The 17,116-nt window shown below is 41.9% G+C and overlaps 1 protein-coding gene across 4 annotated transcripts in view; it reads left to right on the top strand.

The window, feature by feature from the left end:
• Positions 1 to 17,116, top strand: part of Crim1 (cysteine rich transmembrane BMP regulator 1) — a 178,489-nt gene that overhangs the window by 129,970 nt on the left and 31,403 nt on the right. For all 4 annotated transcript variants that reach the window (XM_021217779.2, XM_029531327.1, XM_029531328.1 and 1 more), the window contains 2 exons: positions 7,130 to 7,258; positions 15,590 to 15,746. In XM_021217779.2, the coding sequence (XP_021073438.1) occupies positions 7,130 to 7,258; positions 15,590 to 15,746 (286 nt within the window). The remainder of the gene's footprint in view (positions 1 to 7,129; positions 7,259 to 15,589; positions 15,747 to 17,116) is intronic.

Here is a 17,116-nt window from a genome sequence, read left to right on the forward strand (position 1 = left end):
AAGTGGAGTGCCTGGAAGAATTTAAAAACTCTCAATGTCAATTTTTTTCCATGACTTAATGAGACTTTCTTAAGTACACATAAATATTCCATGGATACTCCTTCTTTCAGATTTGGGTTTTTCTGTGCTCTGGGTTTTTTTTTTTTTTTTTTTTTTTGTCTTTTTCCTTCGAGTTCTCTACATTAGTAGAATTTCCCTCTGTCTTCATTTGGGAAAATTTTAAGTTCACTCTGTGACTCTTCCCAGCCTGCAGATATGTTGACAGCTTGGTGATTTATTTGAGTGACATTGTGACTAGTGAGGGGTCACATCTGAAAAGCCAGGAAGGTATCAGAGTGACACATGAAAATGCAGAAAGACAGATAAGCTCTCTCCTCCAGTTCTGTCTTGGCCAGCTTTATCTCCAGTTTCATGGCCCCAGATGGGCTACCATTAGCCCAGAGGGACTGGAGTAGGCCTGATAGATTTAGCCATTGAACTGCCTTATACAGTGAGGGGAGCTTTGGAATTTTCCCACTCACTGGCTGTTCACATGGCTCAACCATCCCCAGCCAAAAGAAAAACACAGCTTAAGAAAGAGAGTGCTTGAATTAAGTCTGAAAAGAGAACATGATGGTTCATTTTTCTCTCTCATAATCAAATAAGCAGGCTTGGGAATTTACAGAGAGAAGCTATGTAAAACATGCGAAGCATGATTTAAGCCCAAAAAGGAGAATTTCTAAGAGAAACAAGAGAAATTAATTTCACTTATCTTACTGCTCCTACTTGAAATTTATTTCACCACTAAGAGAATGTAAGACTGTCTCTGCCCTTTAAAAAAGTACTTTTCCTAGGAATTTGCCTATAGTGAGGTTTTTCCAGAAAGTCTTTTCTTAGTATACGGGTGGATGCAAATAAGAAGGCACAGGAGTTAAGGGCCCTGCTAGAAAGCTGCTGTTGGCATGGGGCCCTCCAGCTTTTCTGCTCTCCAAAGCTTAGCTCCACACAGCAGCTCTTCAGCAGACCCTCCTGATCTATCTAGAGCCAGGTCATTATCCCTGCCGGAGGCTGTACTCTAGTCAACCTATCTGGCTGACTCTGCATGTCACCTGCAGTTGCAGCTCCAGGATCTTCACTCCTCCATCCCTGCAGTGCTAATGAGGCTTCCCAGGGCTGCTAATCGGAAAGAGCTGGACTCATTTCTCAATGGTGATAGTTCATGTTATTTGTGAGACATAGCCAACTCCCAGTCATCAAGATAATGAGAAGAACCTTGCATGGGTCCACTACAAACTAGAGGCTCAGTTGAGTAAAACGGATAAGACAAACCACTCACTAGTACCCTCATTCCCACTGACATACCTGGACATCAAGTAATTGTATCAGTTGTTTTAGAAATGGACCAACGTGGGCTGGAGAGATGGCTCAGAGGTTAAGAGCACTGACTGCTCTTCCCAAGGTCCTAAGTTCAATTCCCAGCAACCACATGGTGGCTCACAACCATCTGTAATGGGATCCAATGCTCTCTTCTGGTGTGTCTGACGACAGCAACAGTGTACTCATATATATATATATATATATATATATATATATATATATATATATATATATATATATATATATATATAATCTTTAAAAAATAGAAATGGATTAATGTAATTAGCACACACCTTAACATGGACAAGGGTCGGAATGCATACTTTTTCTGTCTTTCTTCCAGAGCCATAACACTGTATGGCATGTATGCCCATTGCAGAGGTTTAAATTAGCATCTTTCAAGGCTGAATTTGAGCTTTTCATTAGTCCTTCCTGTCTTGTCTAATTTGGAGAATTCCCCATGAAAGAAAATAACAAGAAGCAAGAAAGCAGAGTGATTAGAGTAACTTTACACATTATAACACCTAATAAGATATTTAGCACAAAATAAATACTATAAAACCAGAAAACACAAAAAAAAATCAATTATTAAATCACTTATTTTGTGATCTATTGATGTGGCCTTAGAATTAGAACCATGCTTAACCTTTATATTTTGATCAATATTCATCATAATCATAATGTATTAATTTCTCAATTGGGTAGATAAAACTCCTAGGAAATGCTAAATGTACTGGTAGTATTCTTCAGAAACACGGTGTCTACAGCTAATTCCTGAAAAATATCAATACTTTCCTAAACATATTTTTACTAATAGATTGTTCAGCCTCCTAGGATATGATAAAAAAAAAACCCTGCATTTAAATAAATGTAAAAAAAATGGATCACACACATTTGTTTATATTGTATATTATAAAAACCCTCAGACTCCTCAGACAGAAACAGAAATTGGTATCTGAATTTCTGCACCCCTGACACAATCCCAACCGTTTCTATTTCTTCCGGACAGTCCAAAGTGCACGGGGACTCTTTAAAGGTCATCAAGGAAAACCTCAGGTTGAGGAGTGCAGTGGATCCCACCGGATACAGGAAACAGAAACTGGATGTGGGCAAAGCAAGCGCCCAGATTTGTTCCTTAATGCTTTTAGGCTCAGAAACTATTTCTAGAATTCTTCTCCACAAAGAAGCTCTTCTAGGGTTCCCTTTAGAAATACTTGTAGCCAGAGACGTTGAGTTCCTGCTCTTTTCCAGCCCTCTTCCTTAAGTTTTTGTTTTTTTTTTTGTTTTGTTTTGTTTTGTTTTGTTTCTAATTCCTCAGCTGATTCAAGATCACATGGTATTCCTGGGTGATCCTGTAAACATCAATGTATTGGATTACCCCTTGCCAAAACCTGCCTTGTGCAAGCTTTTCCTGGCCCTCACAAGACAAGGAGAGCCACACTGTTTCTCTCCCTTGCAAGAGGTCTAATGATCGGTCTCTACCCAGTTGATTTCAGTAGACTTCCTATCATATATAGGGAAAGCTCTGTTTAACCCAGCTGTGGGCAGAGGACTGGCGTTAGCCTTCTAGAAGGAATGGACTCTCTGGAACATAATTTCCACATCGTACCTTATATCATACAGAAATATAGTCTAGAGTGTAAATGAGAGTTTCCTTGTACCAGGCCAAGATCCATCAGATAATATCCATATGCAAAGAGCTGTGGTAATAGCGAGTGAAGAGGGCGGGATAATAGTCATTTTTAATACATGGATTCCAGGATATTGTGACTTTGAGATAAGAAGAATTCTTTTGGAACTGTAAATTCAGTGTTCTTTGTTAAAATGCCTCAGTTCAGCATGGTATCACAAATGTCTCCACCTCAGAGTTCATTATTCACAACAAGGAATTGGACTTCAGCTTTCTTAATAGTGCTTCCTTACTCAAAAGGAAAGAAAGAAAGGAAAGACAAGAAGGAAATTGCCATGGCATAGTAACAGGACCAGTTCTGAGATTGCATATTAATATGTTGGGTAGAAAGCAGACTCTAGTTGATGATAGCTGGGTTTTGTAGCCAGTTTATGCTTGGGTGTTTTTGTTGTAATGATTTCACAGAAATGGAATTACTGTATAGCCTGGCAAGCAAGCAGCTGAGCACACTAATGTTCAGGATGTACTGAAGGGCAATGTTCTGCGACGTCAGATAAAAGTGAAGGAGCAGCTAGTCGCCTACCCATGTGTCTATTAAAATTCAACATTTATTCCAGGGACATAGAGTGGCACAAGACATGCATTGCTTCCCAAAAGGCTTTTAAGCTTTGCTCCGGTTTTTTGAATGGAAATTATATACTTACTTGCTAAATGTAAAAAAAAAAAAAAAAAAAAAAAGATGTGAAATATCTAGGTGCCTTATAAAAATTAGCTGCCGGCAGTTACTATGTCACAATACATATTGTTAGGTTCAGCCAAATCTATTGAGGGGGACTTGAGTAGCTCCAGAGTAAATAGACAGTTTTGAAAAATGAATGATTTATTGAGTTTCTCTGTGTTTCCATATGAACTATTGACTTTGCAATGTATATGCTTGTCAACCTCTCCCAACTAATACAGGTTAAGAGAAAAATGAAAACTTCATTTTAGAGACAAAACCATGTTTTATTGTGATCTTATGTATGACCACATTGCCCGAGACACTAAAGGCATCCATCCAGGATGACTTAGCCTGCACAAAATATCCGAAGTGGACATTTTAGAATCAGTACATACTCAGCAGCCTTACTGTCCATTCAAGTTTCACTTGTTTGATTGAACAGAGTCTCGTTATGCTGAGTCTATAGGCAAACATATTGCCTGCTCTGGGGAGGTAGCCAGCGTGTGTCTGGTACACACACAGCTGATGGAGGCACTGAACAAAGCATGGGACTCCTCAAATCAGTTGTGTGCTGGTCCTCAAACCTCCTCCACTGTGTTTCCCTTTCACTTCCTTGCCTCGGGGTAGCCACCTGATCCCATCCATTAGCCACATAACATACACCAGAAATGAATATATACAGCACTGTTGAAGAAAAGTATCGTTTAGAGGTAGAAGATCATCCCTGTGGACTGGGATAACATATTCTCTTAGCACACCCTGAGAACTCAGTAAAAGTAAAACCCTATCCCCCCCTCCCTGTGATTATTACACATTCTCTGGGGTCACTTTAATCTTCTCGAATATGTTTTTCCGTAATATAATTCCCTGGAAGTCAAAGTTTCCCTTAAAGTTCACATCTCAGATGTCGGTAAAGGATACAAGGTTCTAGTGTAAATACGCACAAGATGTTTCTTTACCCTCTAGCTGCCCGCTGGAGCAGTGTCTGGAGTTCAGAGTCTGCCCCCCAATCCTTGGTCTGTTAACTCTCTAGAATATAGCACTCCTTCCTCACCAGGGTAATCTTTAATATGGTTTACTTAGAGCTGTTACATGTTTTCTTTTATGTTTTTCACTTACAGCTAAAATAAATTTGATATAACATCAGCAGTCTTGGGGTTGAGGGCTGGAACAGAACCATTATTTGGGGTGACTAGCAAGAGTAGTGACTTTTAAAAAATATGAATGGGTTTGGAAATCGGAGGTGTTTATCATAAATTTTAAGAGAAAAGGGGGAAGAAGTAATATTGCCTCTTAAGTCGTTATGTCTTAAAACTTACTTAAACTTTACTTTGGGGTGTTTATGGTTACCTACCAGAGAGAACACTTTAGTCATTGAAGGAAGAGAGAAATTTTATACCAGTGGGAAGTTTATATAAAAATCTCAGGAAGATACCCTTTTATAAACCACATGTTGTAATAAAAGTGGAGACGAAGAGATTGCTGGTAGAAAGAACAGCTTGTGAATAAGTCAATGTTGTCTCCTGCATCCGAAGGGTTGAATCACTGTCCCATTTTAGTAGGTGGATAAAAAAACATACAACTCTTGATTGTAGCAGCACAACACATATTTTGGTCTGTCTTCCTTAGTAACGGAAGACGAAACTTGAGAAGGCAGTGTGGACGAGTGGATGGAGCATTGGACGGAAGGCTAGGAACCTCTGCTCCTTTCTATTCCCAGCCTGCTACTGGGTTGCTATGTAAACCTAGATTAGCCACTTACTGTCTGCTTCTCATGTTTTCCGTCTATAAAAGCGTAGGTAGAGACATTCTGTACTTGGCCATTCCAGCAAGATACCATGAGAAGTTCGGGTATCTTTTGGTTGAAGAGATGCTATGTAAATACGTCAGTGTCTCCGTTTCCTTTGGCAGCGCTGCACTTGCTGCTGAGCATTGCATAAACTGTTCCTTATCCGTGTACCACAGAGCAGGTTCCATCAAATACGGTTTGCGATGCACAGAAGGTAAGGGAGGGACTCTGAAGCCTGGATGTGAAGCTTGGGTCTACCGCTTGCTCCTGCTGCAGCAACCAAGAGCAAATCCAAGCCCTCACTCTCCCCGTGTGGTGATGGTAATGACCACCCCAGCTAAGGGCAGTGATCCTTCGGGGTACATACAAGCAACGTAGAGACAAAAGCTACGCTTTGCGCCAGACTATGTACCTACTGTTACTGTCCAGAGTGGTTCTTCTTTCTTAGAATGACAGAGAACAGTAGTCACTACCACCCCCGCCCGTCCTGGGTTCTTCCAGAATGGAAGCTGGTCCTTGCTGCTCAATGGCTGTATCTCACTTTGCCACTGTCGGGAGCCTCTGGGCCACGACTATCCACTGTGTCATCTGTCATAACTGACAGTATGTCGCCTCACAGACAAAAGAAAAACAGGTGTCATTCTGAAAAAAAGCACATCTGATGTATTAATTTTTTTAAAAAAACAACAACAGATTGGAGAGGTACTGCAGAGTGGAAAATGATTGACAGTTGACAGTTATGTCTTGGTCGTTATAGAAAATAAACTCAGGGGCTGGCGAGGTGGCTTACCTGTTCATAGCATGCTTGTCACAGAAATGTAAGGACTTGAGAGTAATTTCCTGCGTGGGGGAGGTGTATATCTGTAATCCCAACTCTGGGAAGATGGAGACAGGCAGATCCCTGCAGCTCGCTGGGCATCCAGCTTAGCAGCGTCAGTGAGCTCCAAGTGCAACGAGAGACCTGCCTCAAAGACTGCAGTGGTTGTGGAAGATAAGATAACCTACATTGATGGCTGGACTCCATACCACATGGACATACATAAATGTACACATACACACCAAGAAACTATGGTTGGTAGTGATAAAACAACATACTTGGCATTGACCTTTGGTTTCTACAGGTACACATGAACCCATATACACACATGTGATAGACTACACGCACACACACCCCATACACTTATCATAAGCTCAGAAGAATAGGTACATTTAAGTGCAGTTTGTTTTAACCTCATGAGCTGTCTGATTTCTACAGTGATAACCTACCAGAAAATACTCCGAGGCTAGCCAGAGAACCCAAGTTGCTGGAACATGAGGTGGTGATCGACAGGGACGTCACTCCGGGAAGGAAACTCTGTTTGAGAGCACTTGCTAGCATCTGTGGAGGTTTTCACACCCACCAAAAAAAAAAAAAAAAAGAAAGTGAAATATTCACATTATCAAAAACTCTGAATAAAGATGTGTGTTTCGTGGGTCAGTGACAACACAATTGTGTACACGTTTAGGATTTGATAAAAACCCACTGACTGGATTTTTGTGCTTACTGTAGTGTGGGATTTCAGAGATTGAATACTGTCTAAGAGGTAATAACATGTATCATTGATTTTTTTTCCCCTTCTTTTTATATTACTAGAACCAACCTACATCACAATTGATCCACCTGCATGCGGGGAGTTGTCAAACTGTTCTCTGAAGGAGAAGGACTGCGTTTATGGCTTCAAACTGGATCACAATGGCTGTCGAACCTGTCATTGCAAAGCCAGTAAGTAGACAGATGACTGGGGTTTTTTTTCTTTTCTTTTCTTCCCCCGAGGCCTAACAGGAGCTTGTCAAAGCATATTATATGATTAAATATCTTTTTTACTCCTGTTCAGATATTTCCTTGACAGCCTGAAAGGGTGGGGGATAGCAATAGATGTGATGTAAACAGTTTCTCAGTCATGTGGGGAATACTCTGCCCTTTCTTATGGTTTCCATCTTGGCTTCCCTGTGTTCATTTTCTCTTACGGCTTGACACCTCCTCGAAGCTGATGAGCAGAGGTGCCGATAACCCGGAGTGGCTTGCGAATGCAGCCTCCTAGTGAACGGTCTACAGCTCTCTTACCAATGTTACCCAGGGACAAGAACATGGCCATCGATCTGGTATTTTTTTTTTTTCCCTTCCATATGAGGCAGTCATAATGCTTTTTTTAAAAAGTGCTTCACTCAGGACCCGGGGAGGTGACTTGGTGAGAGAACTTGGTGCACAAACCGAAGGGCCTGAACTTGGATCCCCAATACCCGTGTAGAAGTTAGGTGTGGTGGTGTGCACCTGTAACCCCAGCCCTGGGAGGTTGGGCTGGTAATGGACAGACAGGAGGATCCCCTGGAGGATTGCTAGCTAGCCAGGCTAGGCAAAAAAAAATGGGGAGCTCCGGGTTCCCTGAGATACCTTATCTCAGAAATAAGGTAAAAAGTAATAAAAGACACTTGGTATCAACCTCTGGCCCACACATAGGCATACACACAGAGACAGACAGACAGACAGACAGATGGACAGACAGACAAATGGAAGCAGAGAGGAAGAGAGAGGGAGGGAGGGAGGGAGGGAGGGAGAGAGAGAGAGAGAGAGAGAGAATGCGCTTCATTTCATTGACCCCAGCTCTGCTTCCATGTAGATTCCAATCGTGTCTCTGAGCCACGACCTCTGAAGCCAGGTTGAATATGTCACATTTCTCCCACAGGGGAAAATACACCCCACACATCTTAAAACTATTTTTGAATTCTCCTAATTCCTCAGCCAGAATAAACATCTGAAGTCCCCTTCTCCATCATACCTGTGGCACGCTTTCTAGAGTGTGGCCTTTTCTTCCCTTCTGACACACTGGGTGTCCCTGTCCTTACCTAAAACGTGGCTCAGAAACAAAGCAAGAAAGACTGCAGAGTTTGGTCCAAATTCAACTGTTTCTTGTGTTTCTTGTGTGTTTTAGCATCAGCTCTGTGGCTTGTACACTGTGGACTAGAACCGAGTTTCTAGGCAACCAGGACCCATAAGTAATTTGAGGCCAGCTGCTGTTAGGTGCTTATCTATTCTACATTAAGATATCACAGTTTTTGAAATCTATTAATGTAGGGCCAAATATAACAAGAACTTACACTAATAGTTTCAAGCCATTTTCTAAGCAGGTAAAATTTTTTTTTTTTTTTTAAGTTTTGACAATGGGATCTTGTGCCCTATGCCTTCCAGCTTACAGTAAATAAGTACAACTTTCCTATCCTCCAAAATTCCTGAATTAAAATAAAGTAAACTGTACAGAAACAAGGAAAGGACCTGGTAGCACCCAAGAGCTTCCTGTGTCATGACATTGAACGCTCCTTCCACAAGGTCTTGACACACCTGCCCTGCAGTCCAGTCTGAATTCAACATCCATGACACCAGCAAGGTTCCTTTACTCAGAACTCTTATTTCCAAAAGTTGGGGCCCAGGGGCTGGAGAGATGGCTCAGCAGTTAAGAGCCCTGACTACACTTCCAGCAGTCTTGAGTTCAATTCCCAGCAACCACATGGTGGCCCACAACCATCTAGAATAGGATCTGATGCCCTCTTCTGGCATGCAACTGTACATGCAGATAGAGCACTCATATACATAAAATAAATAAATAAAATAATAAACTAAAAATAAATTTAAAGATCATTTAAAATTAATTACAAGGCTGGGAGGGAACAGTTTTTCTTCCTAGACTTATTTTGGGGGAGTTGAGAATCCTCTGCCCTTTTTGATTGACATTTGGCCTGTTTTCTGAAATCTCTTCCTATCAAGTCTAATCTCTCCCCAACACAGACGATGATTCTATAATAAGCAAGTTCTCCGTGGGCCTCAGGGTATAATTACCCTGAGCTTAGAGGCTTGGACTGACTAATGGCGAGAATGAACACTTCCTGGGGTATCAGCTCTCTGGGTTTTAAGGTGCCTCTCAACTGTAACCGTCCATCGTGAACGATAAAAACACAGACAAGGGCTTGAATAATACCGTGTCCTCGGGTCCGTATTACCACCACGCCATCTGCACAGTGGGTTACTGTTTCAAGGTTTACAAACCCAACATGCCTAGTTGTTGCCGCCTTAGGGCTCCAGGTAAGCTCTCCCACCCAGGGTGGTCCTGTCTTCCTGCACCTGCCTCTCTGTGCTTGGAAGGACCGGCCTCTGCTCTGTGCATGTCTGCCTCTGAGACTTTCTTGGAAAGCCAAGTTTGCTGGAGAACTGCCTTGGCAGCCTCATTTGTTTATATAAATCGCCAACCTTGTCTTCTTAACCCCAGGATAATTGGTAGTTGTGTCATAGAGTGTTTATCCTGTGGCCCTCCTAGTGCCTCTCCAGCTACACATTCTTTCTCAAAACAGGATCATACCTAATTCCCCCCCCCCCGAACTTCCCTGAAGTCTAAAAAATACAGAATTAATGTTCGCTGGTTGCCTCCATCGTAAGTCTCACCACTTGGGATTTGTCGCGATAGTGCTTTGGCCACCCAGCCGCAATGATGGCAGGCTGCTGTCACTTCATTAAATCTGAAGAATCCGTTTCCCTCGTTTGACACGGAAGCAAGTAAAAAGGTGTGGCCAGAACGTTACCCGAGTTCATGCTGCTTGAAATTGAGGTCCTGTTGTATTTTGGAAGTCTTCAGAGGCACATATCCATAGACACTACTTGTTATCAACTTCCATTTTTATTCACACTCAGGAAGAAATATATACAGGAGAATGTTGTATTTTGTGACTGTGATTTATTTACACAAAAATATTACCTTCAGTACTTGCAAAGTTCACTTACTTTTAGAAATATCTAGAATTTCTCCTTCCCATTTTCCTCCCCCATCGGTCATGTTCCAGGTTGTTAAGACCGCTGCAGTGAATGCACGCTGTAGGATAAAATGAAATACAGCCATCTTATAAGCCCGGTGTTGTAACTTATAAGCGTAAACCCTTCTTAAAAGCTTCACTCCTCCCTAGAGATTCAGGCTTTTGGTCACAGGGAAGCAGGAAGAGTCACTGCCTTCTGCCAGGTTGTGCTTAGCACTCAGGCTGTGCTCTGCAGTGATTGGCTCAAGGCAGAAGCAAACGGCCTTTGGGATCAGGGATGCCTCTTGATGTTGGTTGGTCTTGTCTGATACCCCCTAGGAGGTCTGGCCACAGCCATCAGACATCCATCTCATCACACTGAGCTGCCTGGCCTGGTTCGTTTTGGCAGGTCTGCTCACTGCTCCCCTAAACCTACTGCTTGAACCTGAAGCTGCCAGTTTGTACCACACACAAGTTGAAGCATGAGCTTTGCCTCCACCTCTTGACTCACATTAGCCACCCTGATGATTCTGAGTCAGAGTAGACTGCATCAGATGACGAGACCTTGGGAATGGCTTTCCCTGTGTCTCCTTGACTGGGAACTCATCTGTAGAGTACAGACACTGATACCTAAGTAGTGGGGTATTTTGAGGACTAAGCAGATGAATTCCAAGTGACTTTTATTAGCTGGCACATGGTAGTTGTTTCTTATACACACACACACACACACACACACACACACACACACACACACCATCTGTTATACCATCCATTTCAGCCCAAACTTGCTAACATGGGAAGTTCCCAGCTCCCTTCCGTCTTGTCCTTTCCTTTCTGCCTGTGTTTCTTCCTCTTCCATGCTTTAGTGCTTTACTGAAATAGCTCCTTGTAGTTATGGAATGTAATACTTTCTTTTCCCTATTGCAGGAGTTCTGTATGTATTTATCTGGACTGAAAATCTCTCTTCTCTTCTCTTTTCCTATTAAAACCTTTTATGGAAAGTAGTCCTAATAGCCATTTATACCTGTTTCTCTTGGACATCACACCTAGTTCCTTTTGATATCAGGATTTCTTAAAGCAGGACCTGAGGAGATGGTGCAGTGTGTAGAATAGAGAACACCAGCACCGACACAGAAAGCTGAGCATTGCGGCGTATACCTGTGATCCCAGCACTGGAAAGCAAAGACAAGAGGATTCTGGGGGCTTATGAGCAAGCCAGCCTATCTGACCAATCATTGAGCTCAGGGTTTGGTCAGAGTCCTTGCCAAAAAAACAAAACAAAACAAAACAAAACAAAAACAAAACAAAAAAAAAACAAAAAAACAAGAACAAAAACTGGTGACGAGCGGTTTAAGTAGAAACCTGATGGTGACTTCTAGGCTCCAAAGTAGGATTCACCAAGAATTTAAATGTCCCTGACTCAGTCTCTCGAAGACACATTTGCAATAAAGGGGAGCATGATAGGAAACATCTAAGGAAGTACAATGACAATAAACTCAAAAGTAAAACCCCTTAAGCTGTAATGTTAGAGCTACTGACACGAGCGTTGATAATGCTAGCTTTTAACCAGCTTACGTTTTGCTGTCAGGAAGATAAAGATACTTGAGCTTCACTGTAGAAGCTCTGCATTCATTGATGGCATTGGTTGTTGGATGTCTTACTGCCCCAGGCCAAATGAGTTTGGTATATTAAAATGTTTTTAGATTTGGCATTTTATGCAGTTGGCCTAAAAGAAACATGTCCTTCAGAAGCATGTGACAAATGCCAGGCATGGTGGTCCCTGTTGAAATCCAATAATTTCAAATTATTGGTTTACCAATAATCATGTGGTTATTGGTAACCTGTTTCTTGTTTTCAACTGCCTTTGATTTTAAGAATTGATAGGAGTTTAATCTAGAAACGGATCCAGACATATAAAATTAATAGCAGCAAGGAAGAAGAAGCCAATGTGTCCATCATGAAATATGTATCAGAATCCCGCATCTCAGGAAGGGGTTCCACAGCTGGGAAGCAGGCTCCCATTTTTTTTTATTTCATTGTACTTCAGAACTGATACCACGGCACTGGCAAGCACTGGGGCCACCATTTGTATTTCTGCATTTCCTGATTCAGTAGTTTCAGAAACTCGGTGACCATTCTTAATTGATAACTGGTTGATGGCAATCCACAAGTGGGAAGTATTGCAGCTCTGGGTGACGCATCCTCATTGGGTTTGCGACCATGGAGTTGCTTTGTGCTCACTGACAATAAAGCGTGGATGACGCTGCTCACTGTTGCATATCTCTTCAAGAGTGAAAGGAGTAAGTTTCCTGTGTACTAGCCATTGAGTCGCCACAATGTAGAGTCCTTGTGCTTTGCCAATCTTTATCACTCCCTTTTGATTGGTAATTGCTTCCATCCATTAGAAAGCTTTTTAGATCACAAAAGACTCACAATGCTTAAAAAAAATATATTAAAAAATATTTTTTAAAAAGGCCACCTGTCTTCCATAATTGCTACAAGCCAAAGGCTAAAACTTTGTAAACATACTTACAAGCCTAATGTGTCTATTCGGTGTGATGATAACGTTTCATCTAAGGACAATCTGCCATTGACTGGCAAGCATATATCTAGGACTACCATCCCGTCTTCCATGTTGTCTATTTCAGAACCACAACATGGTTTCTTGAGACTTTTAACAAGTGATAATGTTTTGAAAACTATTCAGTATCATCAATGGCAGCCTGATCAAGCAGTCATTCCTCTGCCAGTAAAGCATGCCTGGTGACAATGGAGAAGCATGAACACCAGTGGATGCATTCATTCAGCAGATAACGATCACCCCACATCGATAAACACAATTGGCCCTGGTCTGTGGGTATAAAGGAGAAACTACCCTGGAACTCTTTTCTTTTGTGGTGGAGGAGAATTGAGCTAGTCTAGACTACAGATTACAAATGAATGGATGTAAGGCAGAGTGGAATTGCTGTCACGTGAATGTCCTGAGTCTTTGTTGAACACAGAGGCCTTATTTGGGATCCTTTTCTATTTCAGGGACAACACGGGTTGACATGGTGGTCACCTTCCCCTGGCTGTGACAAAATGCCTAAAAGAATTGACTTACATGGGAGAAATGTTTAATTTAGCTCATGGATTCAGAGGCAGCCTTCAGTCTATTGATGATTGGCCCTATTCTTTGGGCTTGTGACCAGTCCTGTCCATCATGATATGGGAAATCAGCCTCATAGTAGCCAGCAAGTTAGAGGGGAAATTGGGAAGGAAGGGGTTAACAAATCCACTATTAGAGCATTTCTCTAGTGCTCTAACCTCTGTCCTCTAGGTCTCATATCTGGAAGGTTCCACCACCAAAGTGTGGCACAGCAAAACCTACCACTAAGTTTTGGACACGTGGGCCCTTGGGGTATCTTTCAAGTCATAGCACAGAGATAAGTTAAAGACAATAAACTTGATGCTTCCATAGATGTTTAGGGTGTAGACAGCATTCTAGGTCAAGGACTATGCCAGGGTTCTTTATACAGACTAGAAACATACACACAAGTGTGCTTGCCCGCTAAAGCTTTGAGGAAATTACTCTCCAAGAAGGCTGACTCTGGCAGGCTCTGAGAGTGCTTCTCATCCGTCTGTTCCCTCACATAATCCACCGGATGCCTTGACTTTAGAACTGTTATACTAGGACAGCTGGATCATCTTAGATCTCTGTGTTGGGGAAAAAAAAATCTGAGGACCTTGTCCGTTTCCCACCGTCCATGTCCTAAGGGGAGATGAAAAGCAATTCCCCACCAGAATTCATAATTATGAATTTTAAATGAGCCACTTACACTCTTTCTCTAAGGATGCAGATTAGCATTCGGTTGTCTCGTGGTGTGACACACACACATGGGGTTACATTAAATGTGTGAAATGAAAAGTTTCAGGTAGCGGCACAGAAAACTTTACCAAAGATCACACCCATATATACATATATATGTGACAGCAAATAAAATATGGAAAGAATGCTAAGGTTCACAAAAGATTCTACCATAGAAGTGTCTATGTAATACATGAACCCATTTCATCTATCAGTTAGAGTTAATGTTTAATTTTAGACTGTAAGACTTGTCTGTGGAATAGGACAAATATGGGTTGCGGCCTCCCTAGCAACTGGTGCATTAGTACAGTACTTATAGGTCAGGGATACCTCCAATAAAATAGCAGTTCATTTGCCAACTTCACAACACTAGTTGATCCGTACCTTACCATTCTACAAAACGTTGTTCAAGGGTTGCCATTCTTACCGTGCCAGCTTACTTTCTCAGGGTTCTTGCGTCTCTCTCAGACCCTGCTCTTCATTTGGACCAGCCTCAATTTGCTCTTCTGTCCTAAGGCTCGTTTGCCTGACCTTGCCATCGCTATTCTCTCTGGTTTTCTCTTCAACTGCGTCACCTTCTCGAATTGCTATGTCTTCAGTTGTTTCTTTTGACAGTATTCCTTTTGCCTGTTCGTTTTAACTCCTAAAAGAATACAATAACTGACTAGCAGAAGACAGTTAAACACCACTCCAGATTCTGCTAACGAGGTTTGCCTTAAATATTTCCAACCGTCATTAGTAACATATTAATATGAATCTTCCCTCTCACACATACATTTCTGTCAGCTGAGTGCATTTAAACACATGGATATTTTGTCAGTGCAGTAGGGCAAACATAGCTAAATAGAACCCTGATGTTTTGCTTTTTGTCACATAGCAGACAGGCTTGTTTCAAAGAAAGTAAAAAGTCCCAAATGCTACATACAGCATTCAGCGTTCTGTGATGCCACCTGCTCCCCTGCTAACAGCAAGTATACTGTAAGCATTCACACGGATGTCTTACCTCTCGTGGCACACAGTAACTGTCTGGAACAGATCTGGACTGTAAACTACTGATTGCCATAGGTTAGCATAAATCATCATCATCGGTTTAAGGTGACTTAATTAATCCAAACCATGTAAACTGCCCCTAGTCATTGGTTATCAATGGTGACCGGTTGTACTCCCTGTCCCAGGCCTAGCAGGTTCCATTAGGCCTCAGAATTCCATTTCAGAGTTGGACTCTGTTTCACGTACCACCACCAGAACTTGGAGCCATGTTGTGAGAACCGTGAAATAGCGCCATCCATACCTATTAACTGTGACTGATGCGGTGGGAGAACTGAAGTTTAACTCTGTTTCAAGTGGGAGGACTCGGGGCAGGCATTGAGGCTGTGACGGGATCTGGTCTGTTGTCTCGGAAAGAAACGTGGCATCTGTGTGTCTCCACAGGGGAGGAACTCTGCTTAGGCCTCAAAAGGGCCTGCACCCTCGACTGTCCCTTTGGCTTCCTCACTGATGTCCACAACTGTGAACTCTGTCAGTGCCGCCCACGGCCCAAGAAGTGCAGACCAACAATGTGCGACAAGTTTTGTCCGCTTGGATTCCTGTACGTATTTGCCAATATATATATATATATATATATATATATATATATATATATATATATATATATATATATATTTTTTTTTTTTTATTCAGAAATTAAGTGGTCATGTCTGTGTTGGGAGCTATTTTGTATGTGTTTGAATGAGCCAGTGGTAGTGTGTGATTCGAGGGGAGCCATGCTGTTGTTAGGTGAATCAGGAAAAAAAAAAAAAAACTTTCTCTCCAAATGCAATCAAGTTCTGACTTTTTGTATGAAGATGTTAAAGGTGCACTGGGGTAGCAGTCAGCACTCAGAAGGCGGAGTCTATGTCTGGAGTTCAGAGCCAGCCTGGATTGCGTGAGACCCTGTCTCAGAAGAAAAAATTCCAAGCACTAGTCATCACTATTCTTAATTGTAAGACATGGATGTGATGCCAATAAAGATGTAATTATTAAGGCTGGAAACAAGGCTCGATGGTTAAGAACACGTATGCTCGCCTGGTGAGCATGAACAGGGCCTGGCTTCCTGTAATTCCAGTTCCAGGGATCTGCTGCTCTTTCTGCCTTCTGGAGGAAATTGTACTCACATGGTAGACACACACACACACACACACACCGAATGCACACACAGTCACACATGAACGCACACACACGCACACACACACACACACACACAAAGTAAAAAAATAAAGTTAAAGACATAATCATTTTATAATTTAACTGCTAATACAAAATAAAGTATCCTCCAGCCCTAATAAAGCAATCAATTAATAATTAATAGCCTCCAGGACCAGGTTTGTAATCATTTTCAGTATATACATGTTTAGTTACTTATTTATATGTGTACATGGGTTTTGTGTACGTGCTGCAATGTGCATTGTGTAAAACAGCCTACTTAATTTCCTTCCTTCACCACGTGGGATCTGGGAATCAAACTCAACTCCGTCAGCCTTGATGCCAAGTACCTTTTTGTCCAGTAGACAACCTTGCTGGCCTAAGGCTTTTATTAACGTTTATGAAGACTTCCCAGGTCCCTGAGTCCTTACAGCCTCCTGTGTCTAATGTAGGTTTCAGTAGTTAAAGTTTTTACTAGCATATGGAACTTCTCAAAGGATACAGCCGTTTGAGAAAGCCCACAGCCCTAACAAAATTCCTCTAATGTTCATTTCCCAACATTGGCCAGTAATACATCTCACACTGTTCTGTTCCCTGGAGTTCCATGTCCGTCCTTTAGATCTGGCACCATCTAATTAAACCCTCATCTGTGACACTGGGGATGGCCACATCCCAAAAGCATATAAATGCTTGGGCAGTTCTAAACCTTGGTCGTGAGAGCTAATTATAACTCACCTTGGAATTCGGAGCACAGCTTTCTGCTTAAGTGGTGATAAC

Source organism: Mus pahari, chromosome 18 (genome assembly GCF_900095145.1).
Source record: "Mus pahari chromosome 18, PAHARI_EIJ_v1.1, whole genome shotgun sequence".
Taxonomy (NCBI): Eukaryota; Metazoa; Chordata; class Mammalia; order Rodentia; family Muridae; genus Mus; species Mus pahari.